The sequence below is a fragment of the Cetorhinus maximus genome, chromosome 16, assembly GCF_964194155.1.
Source record: "Cetorhinus maximus chromosome 16, sCetMax3.hap1.1, whole genome shotgun sequence".
In the NCBI taxonomy this organism is placed as follows: Eukaryota; Metazoa; Chordata; class Chondrichthyes; order Lamniformes; family Cetorhinidae; genus Cetorhinus; species Cetorhinus maximus.
In genome coordinates, this window is record NC_135894.1 from 100,663,918 (window position 1) to 100,683,221 (window position 19,304).

Genomic DNA, 19,304 nt, shown 5'->3' on the forward strand with positions numbered 1-19,304 from the left:
CTTCCTCCTTCAAGTATTTATCCAATTCCCCATTTGAAAGTGCCTTTTCAATCTGCTTCCTCCGCCCTTTCAGGCAGCGCATTCCAGATCACAACAACTCGCTGCGGAAAATACATTCGCCTCGACTCCCCCTCTTTTGCCAACTACCTTAAACCTGCGTCCCTCTGGTTACCAACTCTTTTGTCAGTGGGGTCATTTTCTCCTTATTTACTCTGTCAAACGCCCTCGCCATTTCAACATTGCCCACACTCCCCTAAAGATTGTGGCTTTGAGTTCCACTCCGGGGGCACGAGCACTAAACCCAGGCTGGCACTCTCAGAGCAACGCTGAGGGAGCGCTGCACTGTCAGAAGCGCCGGTATTCAGATGGGCGTCAGCACTGGAATGACTCGAGATCCTCGATGGGAGCTTAACCAAATTCTATTGTTAAACCGGATGGGAAAGGGGCAAGGGGAAAGGCAGAATCCCACCCCCCCACGCCCCCACCCCCTCACCCCTCACCCCTGGTGTCCAAACTGATTTGAGACAGGATGGATCAATCAGAGCCTTTGAACATCCCAGACACTGGGAGGATCGGGTTAAAGGGCGGACAACGAGGCTGGGATATTTGGCAGCAGGTGCGGATTGTGTGAAAGCGGGTGAGAGAGAAACATTCCAGTCCAGTCTGATGCTCCTCCCATTCAGGTTTCTCTCTGTAAGGCGAAAGAAGTGAAGAGGGCACAGAGGCTGTAAAGGGAGGGGGCGGTGTCAGGATTGAGCAAGTGGGTCATCCAGGAACTGGCTTGTGGATGTGTTTGCACCCTCACCCCTCCCCCAAACCTTACTAATTTGCAAAGGGAGGTCTCTCACACTGAAGGAGATTCCAACAGCTACAAAAACAACAGATTGCTCTTCTGTAGCACCTCCAGCATAGTCAAACGGCCCAAGATGCTTCACAGGTTCCTGGAGCACTGTGAAACAAAATTCGACCTCAAGCCCACGTTGAAGTGATCTCAGGGCCAGTGACCAAAAGCTGAGTCATCGAGGTAGGCTTTAAGGGACAAATTAAAGAGAGATTGTGAGACGGAGAGATTTAGGGAGGAAATTCCAGAGCTTAGGGTCCAGATAATTGAAGGCACGGTCGCCAATGGTGGAGCGATGGGAATCAAAGATGGTCAAGTGGCCAGGACTAGAGGAGCGCAGGTAACTCGATGGATCTGCAGCTGGAGAAGGTTACAGAGGTAGGGAGGGCAAGGCTGCGGAGGGAGAGACAGCCATTCATTTTAAGTCTGAGTTGAAGGTATAAGCGTCATGTTATGTGTCTAGTCAGAGAGTTTGCTATATCTGTGCTGCAAAGCAGTTAATTGGATTCGGAGGGGAAATGCAAATGATCCCATTAAGGAAGAATATCGTTTTGATCCCTCCCTCGGGGGCAGAGGGCAATGACAGGCCGAGATCGGGAAAAAACACAAATTTATTAACGGATTTTAACCAAATGCAGCTGAAAGAGTGAGACGCTCTGGCAACAAACACGGATTGTCGAGCTGACTCGCTGCCCTCTCCTGACAATGGAACAGGGAGTACGCGCAACTCACGCACGCAGCAGACGTTTACGCTGTTTCATCATCCATCACAGGCCCGCTAATTTATTCAGGTTTAATTGTTACAATCATAATCCCAGGAACCTTTGAGGTGACAGATACCATCATTTATACCCACACCCTGGTCCCAAACCTCACGTTCCGTCAGTGGATGTTGCTCATTAGCTGCTGTGCTGTGACACAAGGGAGCAGCCAGGAAGAGGGAAGGGGAGGGTCAGAAAGATACACAAAAAATACCGAGAATTTCAGTTTGATCTCCACTTGCTGCTCAATTAGTCTTTCCTAGTGTGAGGCAGCCTGCTGAGGAATCGAGAGAGCCAGGATTCTGCTCCTCTGACAGTGCGGCACTCCCTCAGTACTGACCCTCCGACAGTGCAGCACTCCCTCAGTACTGACCCTCTGACAGTGCGGCGCTCCATCAGTACTGACCGTCTGACAGTGCAGCACTCCCTCAGTACTGACCCTCTGACAGTGCGGCACTCCGTCAGTACTGACCCTCCGACAGTGCAGCACTCCCTCAGTACTGACCCTCTGACAGTGCAGCACTCCCTCAGTACTAACCCTCCGACAGTGCAGCACTCCCTCAGTACTGACCCTCTGACAGTGCAGCACTCCCTCAGTAGTGACACTCTGACAGTGCAGCACTCCCTCAGTACTGACCCTCTGACACTGCAGCACTCCCTCAGTTCTGACTCTCAGACAGTGCAACAAACCTTCAGTTCTGACCCTCAGGCAGTGCTACAAACCCTCAGTACTGACCCTCAGACAGTGCAGTGCTCCCCCAGGACTAACGCTCCGATGGTGCAGCATTCCCCCAGGACTGACCCTCCTACAATGCAGCATTCTTTTAGGACTGACCCTCCTACAGTGCAGCGCTCCCTCAGGACTGACCCTCCTACAGTGCAGTGCTCCCTCAGGACTGACCCTCCTACAGTGTAGTGCTCCCTAAGTACTGATGCTCCTACAGTGTAGCGCTCCCTCAGGACTGATCCTCTTACAGTGTAGTGCTCCTTCAGGACTGATCCACTGACAGTGTAGTGCTCCCTCAGGACTGATCCTCTTACAGTGTAGTGCTCCCCCAGGACTGATCCTCTGACAGTGTAGTGCTCCCTCAGGACTGATCCTCTGACAGTGTAGTGCTCCCTCAGGACTGATCCTCTTACAGTGTAGTGCTCCCTCAGTACTGATCCTCTGACAGTGTAGTGCTCCCTCAGTACTGATCCTCCTACAGTGTAGTGCTCCTTCAGGACTGATCCTCTGACAGTGCAGTGCTCCCTCAGTACTGATCCTCTGACAGTGTAGTGCTCCCTCAGTACTGATCCTCCTACAGTGTAGTGCTCCCTCAGGACTGATCCTCTGACAGTGTAGCGCTCCCTCAGGACTGATTCTCTGACGGTGTAGCGCTCCCTCAGGACTGATCCTCTGACAGTGTAGTGCTCCCTCAGGACTGATCCTCTGACAGTGTAGTGCTCCCTCAGTATTGCACCAGGAGCATCAGCTGAGAATTTTTGCTGATTCCCTTTGAGTGGGACTTGGACTCACGGGGAGGATGTCAGAGTGAATTCCTTTGCTGTTTATCAACTGGGCTTCGGCTAATCTTAGATCGATTGCTTGTCTCACAAGACATCACACTGAAACTTCCTGCCCTATAGCATTTCAAACTCTTTATTTGACCTGAGATTTGGAATCTCGTGTCTCAACACGATTACCCTGTTCAAACATTAGAATCTGACAGAGCAACTTTAAACAGGCCTGTTTCAAGATGACTTCCTCCTCCTCCAGGAAACTATCCCAAGGCCCCCAATTATTTCATCCCTCATCCAGGGATTTCAGTACACAATGTTAGGCTGGCCATCCTGAGGAATGTAGGAAGAGGAGGAGGCCACTTAGCCCCTTGAGCTTGTACAACCATTCAGATGGATCAAGGTTGATCGGTATCTTAATTCCATCTACCTGCACCACATCCCGAATGGTTAACACCCCTTTCACCTGGTAAAAATCTGTTCATCTCAGCTTTGAAATTTCCAATTGTCCCCAAATCTTAACAGCTATTCGGGGAAGTGTGTTCCAAATTCCCTGAGATGAATTGATTGATAGGTTTAAAGCACTTAATCAACTGGATTCTATGAAGGCCAAATGCTCCACTTGAATTGCGACATTATTTTCACGTATTTGATTATCTTCCCAGTTACAAACAAATTTGTTGTTGTGGGCATCAGAGGGCCGACAATCACACGATGGGCCGAATAGGCTCCATCCAACCAGTATGCTTTTACGAAGACTCAGGTCCAATCACCTGTCAGCCCCGGCCCCCGACAGGTTGGGAGTAAATACCAGGAGTAGGCCATTCAGCCCCTCCAGGCTGTTCCGCTGTTCTGTTACACACAGAGAGAGATGTGCCAATGGTTTTGAATTTAGGATCTGGGCAAAGCATTGAGAACATGAGATCATAAGAAATGGGAGCAGGGGTAGGCCACTCGGCCCCTCGAGCCTGCTCCGCCATTCAAAAAGATAGTGGTTGATCTGCTTGGTGGCCTTCATTCCGCTGTCCAGCCTGTCCCCATAACCCTCAACTCCCTTGTTAATCAAAAATCTGTCTAACTCAGCCATCAAAAAAATAAATGGCACCATGAATCGCCCCTGGTTTGACTGTTCAGCGAGAGGATGAGTAGGTAGATGAAATCGCGTGGACTCCGACTGCCACAGAAAGATTGAAGAGATTGAGGATTTCTCCTTTAAATCACAGGCCCGCTCGCTCAATTATACCTTCCTGTGAGTCACCCAAACTTATTGGTGTCCCTCTCTACCATCCCCCGACACACTCTTCTCCACTGCATCAAGTTCACGGCCCTGATCCCACACGCACCCCTAACCCCACACTCCTCCCCCACCCCCATCCTCTTGCCCTCGTGGCACCCCCACAATCTCCCCCACCACCGACCACCATCACCCCCCCCATCCCTTTAGCCTACCAATCAATCAGCGAGCACAAATCGCCAACTCGATGCTAAAGATCTCCATCCCCTTGCTCAGAACATCTTTCCTCAGATGATCTCTGGCTGTTCTTCTTCAGAGGGAGGCTATTAAATAACTGGTTGGGCACTGGATCCATCTCTGCGCACCACACTTCAGGAAGGATATCGAGGCCCTGCAGAGGGTCCCAAGGGGATTTGTTAGAACGGTACCAGGGATGCGGGACTTCAGTTATGTGGAGGGACTGGAGAAGCTGGGATTGTTCTCCTTAGAGCAGAGAAGGTTAAGCAGGGGAGGGGCGGCGGGGAGGGATTTAGTAGAGCTGTTCAAAATGATGAGTGATTTTGATCGAGAAGGTGGAAAGAAATTGTTTCCACTTACGGAAGGCCATTGAGAAGAGCGATTATCTGATCCTGAGCAGATTGCTGTCTGTGGGAGTTTGCTGTTTTCAAATTAGCTGCCCTGTTCCTTACATGACAACAGTGATCGCACCTCACAAAGGTGCGACATTGGCTGTACAGTGCTTTGGCTTGTCCTGAGGTTGTGAAAGGCGCTATAGAAATGGAGTGGCTTTCGGTCTATTGAGAGTCTGCAGCGGCAGGAGAGAGGGAGGGGACATAACCAGGGAAGAGCTAGAGGGGAGGGGAAACAGCAGTGGAAGATGGGGAGAGGAGGGCTGCATTAGGGGTATGGAGGAGAGTGGAATGGAGGGGGTAGGACATTATGGGGTGTGGACATTGCTACTAGGGCCAGCGTTTGTTGCTTATCCCAAATTGCCAGTAATAAGCCGTTGCAGAGGGCAGTCAAGAGTCAAGCACGTTGTTGTGGGAGTCACATGTGGGCCAGGCCCGGTAAGGTTGACAGATTTCCTTCCCTAAAGGGCACTAGTGCCCCAGATGAGTTTTTACAACGATTGATGACAGCTTCATGGTCACCATCACTGAGGCTCACTTTCAATTCTGGATTCATTAACTGGATTCAAATTCCACCAGCTGCCAGAGCATTAACCTGGGGCCTCTATATTACTGCTGAAGGGTCATGAGGACTCGAAACGTCAACTCTTTTCTTCTCCGCCGATGCTGCCAGACCTGCTGAGTTTTTCCAGGTAATTCTGTTTTTGTTTTGGATTTCCAGCATCCGCAGTAGTTGTTTGTTTTTATCGCTATATTACTAGTCCAGTGACATTCCCACTACACCACCATCTCCCCACTTGTACCTCGGAGATGTAAAAAGCAGGTTGACCAACTGCACCATCTTTTAGAGACAGTCCCTCATTTTGACCATTTTCCCCCTGAACCTCTAGTCCTGTGGTTCTAGGGCAGCCCGTGGGAGACTGATCCTGGGAGACTCTATGGCGAGTTTGAGTGATTTGAACGGGACTGCAGCTGAGTGAGTCGGCCAGCGGGGAGACGACAATGTAGTGACTCAACAATATAAGTTGTAAGTTTTAATTGATTTGAAACCCAGTCTATTATGGTCTCAAGACCGCTCCCCCCCAGCTCCACTGCCCCTCTCATCTTGAAAACCACCAGCCCCCCCCAGCTCTCATGATTACCAATGCCCCCCACCTCCCACGCCCCCCTCACAGCACCCGCTCTAGTGGCCCCACTGTCAAAGTGTCCCTTATTTTATTCCATAACAGTTGGTCACCCTGGTAAAGAGGGAGGGCGGAGGAGAAGCGGCAGCTTAGCAAAACGTGACTTTTCGGTGCGAGAGAGATGAGGCTCTTAATTCCTCGCAGGCTGCACTTGCAAGAGGCTGTGGCTCTGGGAGTTCACCTTAACCAGATACTCATCAAAGCACCTTCCTGGGAGGAATGTTACTTCAAGCTGCAAAGCAAACAAAACAGACAGGAAAAGGCAGAGAAATGAGGGCCTTATCGTGGCCATCAGCCCTGAGAGTTACCCAGCTATTACAATCCAGGCTTGATTACTGTGTGTGTGTGAGAGAGAGAGAGAGAGAGAGATGGTAATCAGATACCTCGGGTAGCCTCTGAGCAGTACAATTCGTGACTTTTGGGCTTTTGTTAGTCCAAGGCTGGGTGTGGGGAGTGGGTAAAAAGAAGAGCAGGGATCTCATTAACCAGGGCCTTCATTACATGTATCTGATCCTGTAATTTTGCAAATGGAGAAGGGATCAGCAATGGCCTGTCATGCCAGCCCTCTTCTACTGCGATCACACAATGCGACATAGCTGCAGGTTACCATCAACCGTGGACAATGTACAAAGCTTTGATCAAAGTTCCTTGTCAAGCAGCTGTGCTCTTTGTCCATTTCCCATTGGATCCCGTTACATTTAGCGACAGGCACCCTTTGAATTATTTCCTCTTAATGTCCATTGCTGAGCCTCCCCCCAACCCACCCCCATCCCCCCAGCACCTCCCCATGAGTGAAACCATAAGAAGGCTATGAGGTCGAGAGGTCAGGGTATCAATGTCATTAAATGGAGTCAATGCTCGTAACTGTGTCCTTTTAATCTCCTCCTCCAGTTTCCCCACCCCCACGCATCCCCCTCCACCACCACCACCCCCACCACATCACTTCCTAAAGGTGCTAATTCTTCCTGGAATACAACAACAGTACAACTCTTAGACCTAACAACAATTTGTATTTATATACTACTTTCAACACAGTACAACATCCCAGAATGCTTCACAGGAGCATTGTCAAACAACATTTGACACTCATTCCACTTAGGGAAATCTTAGGACAGGTGACCAAAAGCTTGGACAAAGAGGCTCTAAGGAACAGCTTAAAGGAGGAAAGTGAGCTGGAGAGGGGGAGAGGTGCAGGGAGGGAATTCCAGGGCCCAGGCAACTAAAGGCCCGGCCACCAATGGCGGAGCGATTAAAACGGGGCATGCGAGAGGCCAGGTTTAGATACCTCAGAGGTTTGAGGGGCTGGAGGAGGTTAGAGATATAGGGATGGGTGAGATGATTCAAAAACAAGGATGAGAATTTTCAAATCGAGGTGTTGCTTGACTGGGAGCCAATGTAGGTCAAGGAGTGATAGGGGAACGGGCTTGGTGTGAGTTAAGACACGGGCAGCAGAGTTTTGGATGACCTCAAGCTGACATAAAATAGAAGGTGGAAAGCCAGCCAGGAGTGTGTCTGAACAGTCAAATCTAGTCAGCAAAGGCATGGAGGAGAGTTTCAGCAGCAGATAAGCTGAGACAGGGGGTGATATTATGAGGTGGAGTTTGGTCATCTTAGCAATGTCATGGATGTTTGATGATAAGCTCATCTTGAGGTAAAATATGACACCAAGGTTGAAAATAGTCTGGTTCAGTCTCAGACAGTTGCCAGGAGAGGGGTGAAGTCTGCAACTAGGGAACCAATTTTGCAGCAAGCAGTAAAGGGAAAGGCTTCAGTCTTTACTACAGCACTGAGGGAGTGCTGCACAGACCAACTGCAATTTTTTGGATGAGATTGGCCCTCTTAACAAAGGTAAAAGGTTCCACAGCCACTATTCCAAGAAGAGCAGGAGAGTTCTCCCCGGTGTCCTGGCCAATATTTAAACCTCAATCAGTGTCCAGGAAACAGATGATCTGGTCATTTGTCTCATTGCTGCCTGCACATTGGTTGATGCAATTCCGACAATAGACAAATGACTGCACTCCATTGGTTGTTAAGAGATTTGGGACATCCTGAGATAGCGAAAGATGCGACATAAATGCAAACCTTTTGTTTAAAACAGAATTGTGATGAGGATCCGATCGATGATTTTGCAGTGAATGTAAGACAGTTTATTCACTCATAACTCACACATTCTCAACTATGAATCCTCTACAGGAGTTGGCATTAAAATCCATCGAGATTCCCCTTGTCCATTTGTATTTGCAACAGGAACACATTGAATAGAAATTGCAGTTCCAATTTTTAAAAAAATCAAAATGGCTTGTGGAATGAATGTGTTTGACAAGGTCTACAATATGATTCAAATCACTTGCGTCCTGTGTGGCGTTCAGATGCCTGTCAGAATGGATTGAACACTTGCGAAAGATTTAAGCCTCTTTCATGTTGGGCTCTAGCCCTCGCTGGTGACTTTAGCACCCCATGTACATAAAGCCTCGCACCAGTCAACACTCAGGCCCAATTATCGAGAAGATACATGCATGGACACAGGCGGGTCGTACAGTACCAGGACTGAATTGTTCCCTTATATCCACTGTATACTGCACATGTACAGAAGCTGACATTGAGACACACACACACGGGATTACCCAGAGCTGCAAATGTACCTTTAGCTCAAGTTAAAATCAAACCACTTTACATCGACCAAAGGAAACACAAGTTGCCTCAATCATACAGTGACATCTTGGAAAAAAATCAGAAACTCTCTCTGGTCTTTTTATTGCGCGCAAAACGGTCTGAGCAGCAGGAAGCAATCAAAACTGTGTCATTATGAAAGAAAGACCCTTCTATCAAGTCCCTGCCTCGTCCAATATCATCGCAAGGATTAGTTCATGCTAACATGTTATGGGAAACTCACCCTTAAACCGATGTATCTTAACCCTGTGTGATGCTGTTAACTCATCCCTTCAAACTGCAGGCACCCCCCCCCACTCTCGATCCCAGAGAGGGATCTGTACACATCAGCACTTCATCTCAGAGCGAGACAGCTAAAAATACTCTCTCCATAGTCAAGTAATGGCCAATGGAAATCGCTGATTTAGTCCCAAGTGAAGTTACAGCAACAGCTTTATTGTTGAAAAACACCCCAGCCACAACATGGATAAATGTACTTCATGTGTGTATATTCACGTGAACATTTTTCATCATTCAGGCATCAAGAGTGTAGAGCAGCTACAATGAACAAAGGAACATTTGCACTTTCTGCTATTCCTCTCACCATTTTAACCAATAAACCAAAAGGTTAAAGTTCACATGCCTGTAAGCATTGAGATCACATGACTAGAGACAGTGCCTACTTTTTATTTTTTTTTACCATGTTTTATGTTTTATCAGCCAACAAGAACGGCAATTAGACCCATCTGACTTCCCAAACAGCTACATGTGGCTGATACAACCAGCTCCTGGGAGAGGTGAATCTCTAACTCATGCTGCAGGGGCAGTTTGAGAGATTAAATCAGCCCGTCCACCCTGGAATGGGCCAACAACCCCGTGGCCTCAAGACGGGTGCTCCAGACCAGCTCCCCCGCGTAGCAGAGCGCCCGCCCACTTACTTGCCACCTCCAGCGAGGCGTTGTGGCTGACGGCCTCCCCCAGGTAGTTCCGGGCCACACAGACGTAGCTGCCCTCGTCGGGTTTGCTCCTCCGTCCGTGTACAATGCGCAGGAAGAACAAGGAGCCACTGGGCAGCAGCATGCGGTGAGAGCGGGGATCGTCCTTGTCCGTCTCCACCCGCTCGCCGTCCTTGTACCACTCGACAGTGGGGCTGGGCCTCCCCTCGGCCTTGCAGTTCAGGGTGGCCGGCTCACCCTTGGACACGATCAGGTCAGAGGGGTGTTCCGCAATCCGGGGCGGGAAATCCTCCTGTCGAAGACGGGATCCTGAGAGAGGGAGAGAAGGGAGAGGAGTTAAAAACTTAAAATTAGGCTTCGTTTTATTTTTGCCTGAGGATTCGTGGCCTCTTCTACCTCTGTGGCATCTGTGCCCACCTCAGCTCATCTGCTGCTGATCCATGACTTTGTTACCTGCAGACTTGACTATTCCATCGCACTCCTGGTGCACCCCCGCCCCCTTCCATCTTCCACCACCCACCCCACACCCCCGCCATAAATTTAAACTCATCCTAAACTCTGCTGCTGTCTTTGCTATCTCGCCAAAAGTCCTGTTCTCCTGAGATCGCTAATCTTTCTCCAACTGGGGACCCGATCCGGCCATGCCTCAGTTTTAAAGTTCTCGCCCTTGTAGTCAAATCCCTCTGTGGTCTCACCCCTCCCTACCTCTGCAATCTCCTGCAGCTCTGAAAGCCTCTGAGAGATAGCTCTGCTTCTCCGATTCTGGCCGTCTTGAGCATCCCTGATTTTAATCGCTCTACTGTCGGCGGGCGTCCCTTACCTATGGAATTCCCTCCCTAAACCTCTCCAACTCTCTAACCTCACTGTCCTCCTTTAGAAAGCTCCTGAAAATCAACCTCTCTGACCAAGCTTTTGCTCATCTGACCTAATATCTCCTCACGTGACTTGGTGGCAAATCTTGTTTGATAGCGCTGCTTGAAGCACCTTGGAACATCTTTCTATGTTAAAGTGGCTATATAAATGTATGTTGTTGTTGAAGGAGGTGGCAACATCCCAAATCGGTGTTGCATTCTTGTCTGACAGCACTTGCCTCGATTGGGGTAGTTTCATAGGTACCGGCACCCTACTACCTTGACCCCAGGCGTGGGTGCCTTGACATAAATAATTGGTGAACTATTTGACTGTGGAGGCCATTAATGCCACACACACATAATCTAACTGAGGCAACGGCAGTCTCTGGAGAGTCCCACGCCGCCTTCTGAGGGAGGTCAGCCACATTAAGTGCCTCAAGTGGCCAGTGGCCGAGCCTTCCCGGGATCAAGAACCCTGGGAACGGTCATCCTGCTCCCTGAGAGCTGCTGGCCAATTAGAGGCTGGAAGCCGTCGAGTGCTGTCAGCGCCACTGGAGGAGCAGTGGCAGCTGCTGGCAATGCACCCAGGTAAGGGACACAGGCCACGGGTGAGTTGAGGGCAGGATGGGGGGGTCTCAGGAGGGGAGGGGGGGGAACAGCTGAAAGGGTTGATGGTGGCTCTCAGTGGGCCCACCCCCTCTCCCCAATGCCGAGACCGTCAGTCAGGCATTGAGTACCTGACCACACGGGACCCCCCACCAAGGAGCCCGCAAGCAAAACAAGACAGGGTTTGCTTTCCAGGCCCCTGCAATGGCAACTGCCCCACCTGCTACTGGCTGAATCCCAATGGCAACCGGGAGAGGCCCTCAAGTGGATGTTTATTAAGGGGGCGTCAACTGGTGGCAGGACGGGAAGGCCATCCACGTCCAGAGTGAATTGAGGCAGAGGCAGGAAGGTGGTGGGGTCCCTCTCACCCGATTAAATGCCCCCCTGCCTAAAAACTCACCTCAGGAGAGGTCACTAAATTCCACCCCCACACGTTGGCCTGTTAGGGGGGGCTACTGGACAGCAATCAGGAGCACAAAGCCACCCCTTTCCACCCCTGGCCTAGGAACATCAGCGAATTGGACCCCCACCCACAAAATCACAACTGAGACTGGGGTTATGCAACTCTGATGGACTATTCCGGGCAGCTTGGATTGGATGGGCCAAATGGTCTCCTTCTGTGCAGCAATGACTCCATGACCTCCTACCCATTGGTCACACATCCATCCTCGCGGCAACCCGTCCTCTCACGACCAATCAGAAAGTGAATACGTTCTTCAATATCCAATTGGATGATCCTTGAGTGTCACTCTTTACACCCCATATCAAATACTTGTGTAACTAGATTACAAAGTTCAAAGAAAATGAAAAGAAACCTCAATTTTCTTGAGAATCCAATGATGTTTCACTGTGGGTTAGCTTGCCTCAAGGTCATGAGATTAATTTTAATTCACCGAGTCTGCGACCCCCTAACTGTAGCCCAAACTAAACTCAAGGCAGCCTGACTGAGGAGGCTGAGTAGGGAGGGGGAGGTGGCTTCAAGCTGGGGCCTCCCCCACTTCCCCCTACCTCCCCCGTCTGGACAGCTCACCGGGGACCATCCAAGCGATCACAAAGCCAGCCTTGCAATGAGATTCATCTCCATGTGCACAGCAGCCTGGTTTCACATTGGGAAAAGGCCATTTCAGACCCGAGCTGCCTGGAACGCAGCCAGTAAAGGGGAGGAAGGAATTAAAAAACCATCATTGGGAATTTATTTTCTTCTAGTAAATTATGCCTTTCCTTGCCACAATAGTTTACAGATTGGCTGGTTCATCTGAGGCCTTAGTCTTTTGAGTTAACAGATGCTCGGACTGCTAAAATCAATGGCAATTCCACACTCGTTTACTGAACCCAACACTCAGACAGACAGGACTTGAGAGCAAACCACAAAAAAGCCCAAAACAATTGTGTGGTTTTATAAATAGCGAGACAGACAACAAAAGCAGAACTAGACACAGGGCTGTGGGGAGGGAGCAGGACAGCGAGATTCATTTGAGACTGTTACAGCATTCAGGGTCACTGACCATCCCGGACTTTCCGGGATTGTCCTGGAGACTGGCGCCCTGTCCCGTGTCCTATGGATGGACTCCCTGGGATGCCATTCGTCCCGGATTCCTCTGGGCAGTGACTCAGGAGACTGCACAAGGTCTCCTCTTGCTGCCCGAGCAGCGTTAGGGGTCTGTACCTGCACAGTCCAGAGCTAGCTCCATGCACACGCGCAGGCACAAGGCCACACAGGCACAGTGGAGCAGAGGGAGCAGGAGTACAGAAGGGTATAACATGAGAATATAAGAAGATAGGAGCAGGAGTAGGCCATTCAGTACTTCGAGCCTGCTCCACCATTCAATGAGATCATAGGTGATCTTCTACTGCAACACCATTTTCCTGTACTTTCCCTGCGTCCCTTATGTTTTTAATATCCAGAAATCTATTGGTCTCAGTCTTGAATATGCTGAATGACTGACCCTCCACTGCCCTCTGGGGAAGAACATTCCGAAGAAGTGTCCCTTATTTCTTTTTCCCCCAGAGTTGGTCACCCTGTCAGGATTATGGAGAGATAATGGGGCAGTGGGATTAGTTTGGGATTGATACAGGACCATGGGGAGAGAATGAGGGAGTGGGATTAGTTTGGGATTGATACAGGACTATGGGGAGAGAGTGAGGCAGTGGGATTAGTTTGGGATTGATACAGGACTATGGGGAGAGAGTGAGGCAGTGGGAATAGTTTGGGATTGATGCAGGGCCATGGGTAGATTGTGGGGCAGTGGGATTAGTTTGGGATTGATACAGGACCATGGGGAGAGAGAATGGGGCAGTGGGATTAGTTTGGGATTGATTCAGGGCCATGGGGAGAGAGTGGGGCAGTGGGATTAGTTTGGGATTGATGCAGGGCCATGGGGAGAATGTGGGGCAGTGGGATTAGTTTGGGATTGATAAAGGGATATGGGGAGAGAGTGAGGCAATGGGATTAATTTGGGATTGATACAGGGTTTTAGCAGGACCATGGGACGAGGATGAGTACACTGAGAGTGCGGGGGTAGGGAATAGGCAAGTATATATATATAAAGCATTCTGAGTTATCTAAGAAAGCATTAATACCGATTTCATGATTGGATTAGCCCAGAGGCTGGGACTGATTTGACAGTCACTCAGTACACAATACTCATTGTTCAGGTTATAGTAAGCGCTGTGTCAGTTGCATTTTACTTAAATTCAATTTAGTGGATTAAAGTAAAAATGTCACAGAGTTAATTAACATCATGCAAAACCCCATAACCACCTATAAACATCTCTACTCTTTGACATTCCTGTAAAGTTATAATAGCTCCACAGAACTGTGTCCAATATTGAATATTTGCCCCTCCCAATTAACAGAGAATAGGTGAAAGGGCAGAGGTTATATTGTCTGCCATGCTCAGAGGGCAGCAGGTCACCTGAGTCAGGTGATTGGGGGTTCAAAACACATTCCACAGTTATGGGCAATCCCAGTGTAATACTAAGGGAATGTAAAAGATACCATGGGCAGTATTTTGGAGAAGATTGCGGGATTTTTCCTGATTTCCTGGGCTGTTATTCATCCCGCAAACAATGTCACTCATAAAACATATGATCTAGTTTTTTTTATTCGCTCATGATTTATGGGATGTGGGCTTTGTTGGCTGGGCTAGCATTTATTGCCCATCCCTAATTACCCTTGAGAAGGTGGTGGTGAGCTGCCTTCTTGAACTGCTGCAGTCCATGTGGTGTAGGTACACCCACCGTGCTGTTAGGAAGGGAGTTCCAGGAATTTGACCTAGTGACAGTGAAGGAACGGCGATATACTACCAAGTCAGGATGGTGAGTGACTTTGAGGGGAACTTCCAGGTGGTGGTGTTCCCATCTATCTGCTGCCCTTGTCCTTCTAGATGGTAGTGGTCATGGGTTTGGAAGGTGCTGCCTAAGGAGCCTTGGTGAGTTCCTGCAGTGCATCTTGTAGATGGTACAACTGCTGCTAGTGTGCGGTGATGGAGGGAGCGAATGTTCATGGGTGTGGTGCCAATCAAGCAGGCTGCTTTGTCCTGGACGGTGTCAAGCTTCTTGAGTGTTGTGGAAACTGCACTCATCCAGGCAAGTGGAGAGTATTCCATCACACTCCTGACTTGTGCCTTTGGGGAGTCAGGAGGTGAGTTACTCGTCACACAATTCCTAGCCCCTGAGCTGCTCTTGTAGCCATAGTATTTATATGGCTAGTCCAGTTCAGTTTCTGGTTAACGGTAACCCACAAGATGTTGATAGTGGGGGATTCAGTGGTGGTAATGCCATTGAACATCAATAGACTTTGGTTAGATTCTCTCTTGTTGGAGATGGTCATTACCTGGCACTTGTGTGGCGCAAATATTACCTCTCACTTGTCAGCCCAAGCCTGGATATTGTCCTGGTCTTACTGCATTTGGACATGGACTGCTTCAGGGTCTGAGGAGTTGCAAGTGGTGCTGAACATTGTGCAATCATCAGCGAACATCCCCACTTCTGACCTTATGATGGAAGGAAGGTCATTGATGAAGCAGCTGAAGGTGGTTGGCCAATGACACTACCCTGAGGAACTCCTGCAGTGATGTCCTGCAGCTGAGATGACTGACCTCCAACAACCACAATCATCTTCCTTTGTGATAGGTATGACTCCAACCAGCGGAGAGTTTTCCCTCTGATTCCCATTGACTCCAGTTTTGCTACGGCTCCTTGATGCCACACTCAGTCAAATACAGCCCTGATGTCAGGGGCAGTCACTCTCACCTCACCTTGGGAGTTCAGCTCTTTTGTCCATGTTTGAACCAAGGCTGTAATGAGGTCAGGAACTGAGTGGCCCTGGCGGAAACCAAACTGGGTGTCAGTGAGCAGGTTATTGCTAAGCAAGTGCCATTTGATAGCACTGTGAGCCCTCCCATTGCTTTACTGATGATCAAGAGTAGGCTGAAGGGCGGTAATTGGCCGGGTTGGATTTTTCCTGCTTTTTGTGTACAGGACATACCTGGGCACCTTTCCACATAGCTGGGTAGATGCCAAAGTTGTAGCTGTACTGGAAAAGCTTGGCTAGGGGCACGGCACGTTCTGGAGCACAAGCCTTCAGTACTATTGCCGGAATGTTGTCAGGGCCCATAGCCTTTGCAGTATCCAGTGCCTTCAGCTGTTTCTTGATATCACGTGGAGTGAATCGAATTGGCTGAAGACTGGCATCTGTGATGCTGGGGACCTCCAGAGGAGGCTGAGATGGATCATCCACTCGGCACTTCTGGCTGAAAATTGTAGCAACTGCTTCAGCCTTATCTTTTGCACTGATGTGCTGGGCTCCTCCATCATTGAGGATGAGGATATTTCTGAAGCATCCTTCTCCAGTGAGTTGTTTAATTGTCCACCACCATTCACGACTGGATGTGGCGGGACTCCAGAGCTTAGATCTGATCCGTTGGTTGTGGGATCGCTTAGCTCTGTCTATCACTTGCTGCTTAAGCTGTTTGAACGCAAGTAGTCCTGTGTTATAGCTTCACCAGGTTGACATTTATCATTGTTTGTGGGATCTTGCTCTGTGCAAATTGGCTGTTGCATTTCCAACATTACAACAGTGACTACACTTCAAGAAGTACTTCATTGCTTCTAAAACACTTCAGGATGTCCTGAGGTTGTGAAAGTCATGACAGAAATACAAGTCCTTCTTTCATAGAATCCCAGAAACTTACAGCCCAGAGGGAGGCCATTCGTTCCATCAGGCCTGTGCTGACACTTTGAAAGAGCAGTCATGTTTAGACCCTCACTTTTCATCTGTAACCCTGTAATTTCCTCATCGTCAGCACCCTGTCCAATTCACCTTAAAAATGATTTATGGAATCAGCTTCCACCACCTTTTCAGGTAGAACATTCCAGATCCTGACAACTCTCTGAGTGAAAAGCATTCTATTCCTCCCCCCTTTAGATCTTTTACCAATGGTTTTAAACCTTTAATCTCTGGTTATTGACCCAACTGGCCAAAGGGAATATTTTCTCCTCTGTTTATCCGATCAAAACCTCTCATCATTTTAAATATTTCTATTCCGTGATCTCGTAACCGTCTCTGATCTGAGGGAACAATTTTCCAACCTGTCCTCTTCACTGAAGCCCCTCATCCCTGGGAACATCCTGGTAAACCTCCTCTGTTCCCGTTCTAAGGCCTTTCCATCTTTCCTAAAGTGTGATGCCCAGAATTCTCCATAAGACGCCAGCTGAGAAATGTAGAAACATTAAAAATAGGAGCAGGAGTAGGTCATTGGACCCTTTGACCCTGCTCCGCCATTCAATATGATCATGGCTGATCCTCTATCTCAACGCCGTACTCCTGCTCTCTCCCCATACTCCTTGATGCCTTTAGTGTCTAGAAATCTATCTATTTCCTTCTTAAATATATTCAGTGACTTGGCCTCCACAGCTTCTGTGGTAGAGAATTCCACAGGTTCACCACCCTCTGAGTGAAGAAGTTTGATCAAATCACTCCGTAATCTTCGAAATTCCATGGAATACAATGCTAGTTTGTGTATTCTCCCCCTACATTTCAGCCCTCGGAGATGGTGGTATAGTGGCAATGTCACTGGGGTTTGGTGATCCAGATGCTCAGGCTAATCCTCTGTGGACATGATTCAAATCTCACCATGGTAGCTGGTGGAATTTGATTACAATTAATAAAATCTGGAATTATAAAACTAGTCTCAGTAATGGTGACCATGAAACTATCTCAGTACTAATGCATGAATTTTTGTTGTCTTATTAGCTGCAGCATATAACTATAAGCCTAACTTCAATCCAATGTGAACTCACTTTCATTTAAAATATATCACTTGTTTGTAACTCATTTCCAAATGTCGTCGGGGGACAAGTGGGCAAAGCCGCAGAACACAACAGACAGCAGTGTGTGTTTACTGTGGATTTTATCTTAGACTACTGTTTACACTATGTTTAAAATCATTGACAAAAGAACTACAAGGGAAATGAGGGGATATTTTTTCACACACAGGGGCTGTTAAGATCTGGCCACAGCAGATTTCATAGGACCTTGCAAAAGACAACTGGACATGTATTTGTAGAGGACTAATTTACAGGGCTATGGGAAAAAGCTGGGGAATGGGATTATATTGAAGAGCTCTTTACAAGAGCCAGCATAGGAATGAGGGGCTGAGTGGTCTCCTCTATGCTCTAAGAATTAAACAGGCTCCTCCAAAAGCACGATAATAAATGTTTTGCCTTATTGATGCTAAACTATTACATTGTAGTTCTCTCGCATATTTGCGGGTATTTATTTTCTATGTGTAACTTTCCCAACTGCAACTGGTCTGACCTCTGACGTTTTTTATTCGCTCATGGGATGGGGGGCATTGCTGGCTGGGCCAGCATTTATTGCCCATCCCTAATTTCCTTTGAGAACTGTGTGGCTTGCTTGGCCATTGCTGTGGGTCTGGAGTCACACGTAGGCCAGGCCAGGTAAGGACGGCAGATTTCCTTCCCTCAAGGGCATTAGTGAACCAGATAGTTTCATGGTCATCATTAGACTCCTAATTCCAGGTTTGTTATCAAATTTAAATTTCACCACCTGCTGTGGTGGGATTTGAACCCACTCTCCAGAGCATTACCCCAGGGCTCCGGGTGACTAGTCCAGTGACAAAACCACAACACCACTGCCCAGTGGACCAGACCTTACTGGAAGAAAGTCGATGACACATGCTGTTATTAATGTGCAACTCAGCCAGCAGATTCAGGGGTGAAGAGATACACACTAAGTCTCCAGAACTGGCTGGTCAGTCTATGTTGCTGTGCTGACTGCCTCATGGAAATGGTTACCTCGCCCTCAGCTTCCCTGTTAGATATGAGAACTTGCTGGATATGCATCTTAATTTCCCATTAAAGGGACTATAGAGAGCTAGAGCTGGAGCAGGTTGATAAAGCAGTTAAGGAGGTATACGGACAATGAACCTTTATAAAATGCTACTTAGGCCTCAGTTGGAGTCTTGTCTCTAATTCTGGACACCACTTTGGGAAGGATGTGAAGGCTTTAGAGAGGATGCAGAAAAGATTCACGAGAGTGGTTCTAGGTATGAGGAGCTTCAGTTACGCAGATAGATTGGTTAAGTTGGGACTGTTTTCCTTGGAGAAGAGAAGGTTGTGAAGAGATTTAATAGAGACATTCAAAATCATGAGGGTGAATGGAGAAAACTGTTTCCATTGGTGAAAGGATCGAGAACCAGAGGATTCAGATTTAAGATGAATGGCTAAAGAATCAAAGGTGGCATGAAGACATTTTTTTATGCAGCAAGTGGTTAGGATCTGTGTCCCTGAGTTCTAGTCTCTCCCACAAGGGGAAACAGCCTTTCAGCATCTACCCTGTCCAGTCCCTTCAGGATCTTATATGTTTCAATAAGATCACCTCTCATTCTTCCAAACTCCAATGGGTACAGGCCTTACCTGTCCAACCTTTCCTCATAAGACAATCCCTTCATCCCAGGAATCAGTCGAATGAATCATCTCTGAACTGCTTCTAATGCAATCTTATCCTTTCTTAAGTAAGGAGGCCAAAACTGTATGTAGTACTCCAGATGTGGCCTCACTAAGGTCCT

The 19,304-nt window shown here is 48.4% G+C and overlaps 1 protein-coding gene across 3 annotated transcripts in view; it reads right to left on the reverse strand.

Annotated features, from left to right (window-relative positions):
- The window catches only part of robo1 (roundabout, axon guidance receptor, homolog 1 (Drosophila)), a 663,637-nt gene that overhangs the window by 299,523 nt on the left and 344,810 nt on the right, over nt 1-19,304 (reverse strand). For all 3 annotated transcript variants that reach the window (XM_078560414.1, XM_078560413.1, XM_078560412.1), the window contains exon 4: nt 9,737-10,063. In XM_078560414.1, coding sequence (XP_078416540.1) covers nt 9,737-10,063 — 327 coding nt within the window. The remainder of the gene's footprint in view (nt 1-9,736; nt 10,064-19,304) is intronic.